This window comes from Meleagris gallopavo, unplaced genomic scaffold (genome assembly GCF_000146605.3).
Source record: "Meleagris gallopavo isolate NT-WF06-2002-E0010 breed Aviagen turkey brand Nicholas breeding stock unplaced genomic scaffold, Turkey_5.1 ChrUn_random_7180001869382, whole genome shotgun sequence".
NCBI classification, from domain to species: domain Eukaryota; kingdom Metazoa; phylum Chordata; class Aves; order Galliformes; family Phasianidae; genus Meleagris; species Meleagris gallopavo.
Genome location: NW_011134382.1, coordinates 1 through 1,471, shown reverse-complemented (window position 1 = coordinate 1,471; position 1,471 = coordinate 1). Strand labels below are relative to the sequence as shown.

The 1,471-nt window shown below is 64.6% G+C and overlaps 1 protein-coding gene across 1 annotated transcript; it reads right to left on the bottom strand.

The window, feature by feature from the left end:
- Window positions 1–246: 246 nt before the first annotated feature.
- Window positions 247–1,429, bottom strand: LOC104916080 (receptor tyrosine-protein kinase erbB-3-like; the record flags this gene model as incomplete). The annotated part of the gene is made up of 2 exons (XM_010727054.3): window positions 247–413; window positions 1,189–1,429. Coding segments are annotated over 2 exons (393 nt in total), but the record flags the coding sequence as incomplete, so codon positions are not given.
- Window positions 1,430–1,471: the final 42 nt, after the last annotated feature.

The window sequence follows — 1,471 nt, the reverse complement described above, 5'->3', positions numbered from 1 at the left end:
GGGTGTGGGGTCAGTGGGGGGAGGCGGGATCAGTGGGGGTCACTGTGGGGTCTGTATGGGGTGAGGGGGTCAGTGAGGAGTGTGGGGTCACTGTGGGGTCACTGCGGGGTGTGGGTCAGTTCAGAGTCTGTGTAGGGTCAGTGTGGGCTGTATGGGGTCAGTGTGGGCTATGGGGTCACCAGGGGGGTCTGTGGGGTCAATGTGGGATCACTGTGGGGAGGGGGGAGAGGGGTCAGTGTGGGGTCTGTATGGGGTGAGGGGTCAGCGGGCTGTGGTGCCCCACGCACACGCTCTGCCGTTGTCCCCCACCACGGGCTCCAGCCGGGGGTCCCGCATGATGTCCCTCCACTCCACTGTGTCCACGTGGCACAGCTGCTCGTTCTTTTCGATGTAAACACCGCCTGCCAGGATCTCTGTGGGGAGCAGAGCGGTGGACATTGGGTTGTGCCCCCCCCCGGCCTTATGGGATGGCACCGCTGGGTGAGGGGGGGCATGGAGGATGGCGCTGCTTCGTTATGGGGCACCGTGGGGACACAGCACCGCTCTGAAATTGGAAAGGGAAATTGGAGCACAGGGATGGCAGAGCCCTGGGGTGGGCAGGGGGGGAAAAATGTCATCGCATGGGGACCGTGGAATGGGGGGTGGCATCATACTGGGAGGGAACAGTGGGGAATGGCACTGCTCCAGGAGGGGGACCATGGGGTACAACATCAGCTTGGGATGGGGACAGTGGGGTACAGGGGGATGGCACTGCTCTGGGATGGGGGACCACGGGGATGGGGACAATGGGGACACGGCACAGCTCTGGGATGGGGACAATGGGGTACAGGGGGATGGCACTGCTCTGGGATGGGGACCACAGGGATGGGGACAATGGGGACACAGCACTGCTCTGGGATGGGGAACCACGGGGATGGGGACAATGGGGACACGGCACAGCTCTGGGATGGGGGAGCACAGGGATGGGGAGCACAGGGATGGGGACAATGGGGACACAGCACTGCTCTGGGATGGGGGACCACAGGGCACTGGGAGTGGCAGTGCTCCAGGATGGGAACCACGGGGCTCACCCGGATGGCACCGCCCTGCGATGGGAACCGTGGGGCACAGCCCCACTGCAGGACAGGACCTTTGGGGGAGAGGGGGTGGCACCAGTCAGTGCTGGGGATGCCAGGGACACGGCCCCACCTGTGAGGCGGTTGAGGCCGAGCTGGCGCAGCGCGTGCGTGGCGTTGGGGTTGTAGTTGAGCAGCACGAAGAGCGCGTACTTCTCCTCGTAGAACTGCGTCCCGCGGATGACGCGCAGGTTGCGCAAAGGCAGCGTGGAGAAAACGTTCATGGCAATCAGGATGTAACCCGTCACCTCCCGGATGGTCTGCGGGGATGGGATGGAGATGGGGACGGGATGGAGATGGGGACGGGGATGGAGATGGGGACGGGGACGGGGATGGGACGGGGATGGGACGGGGAC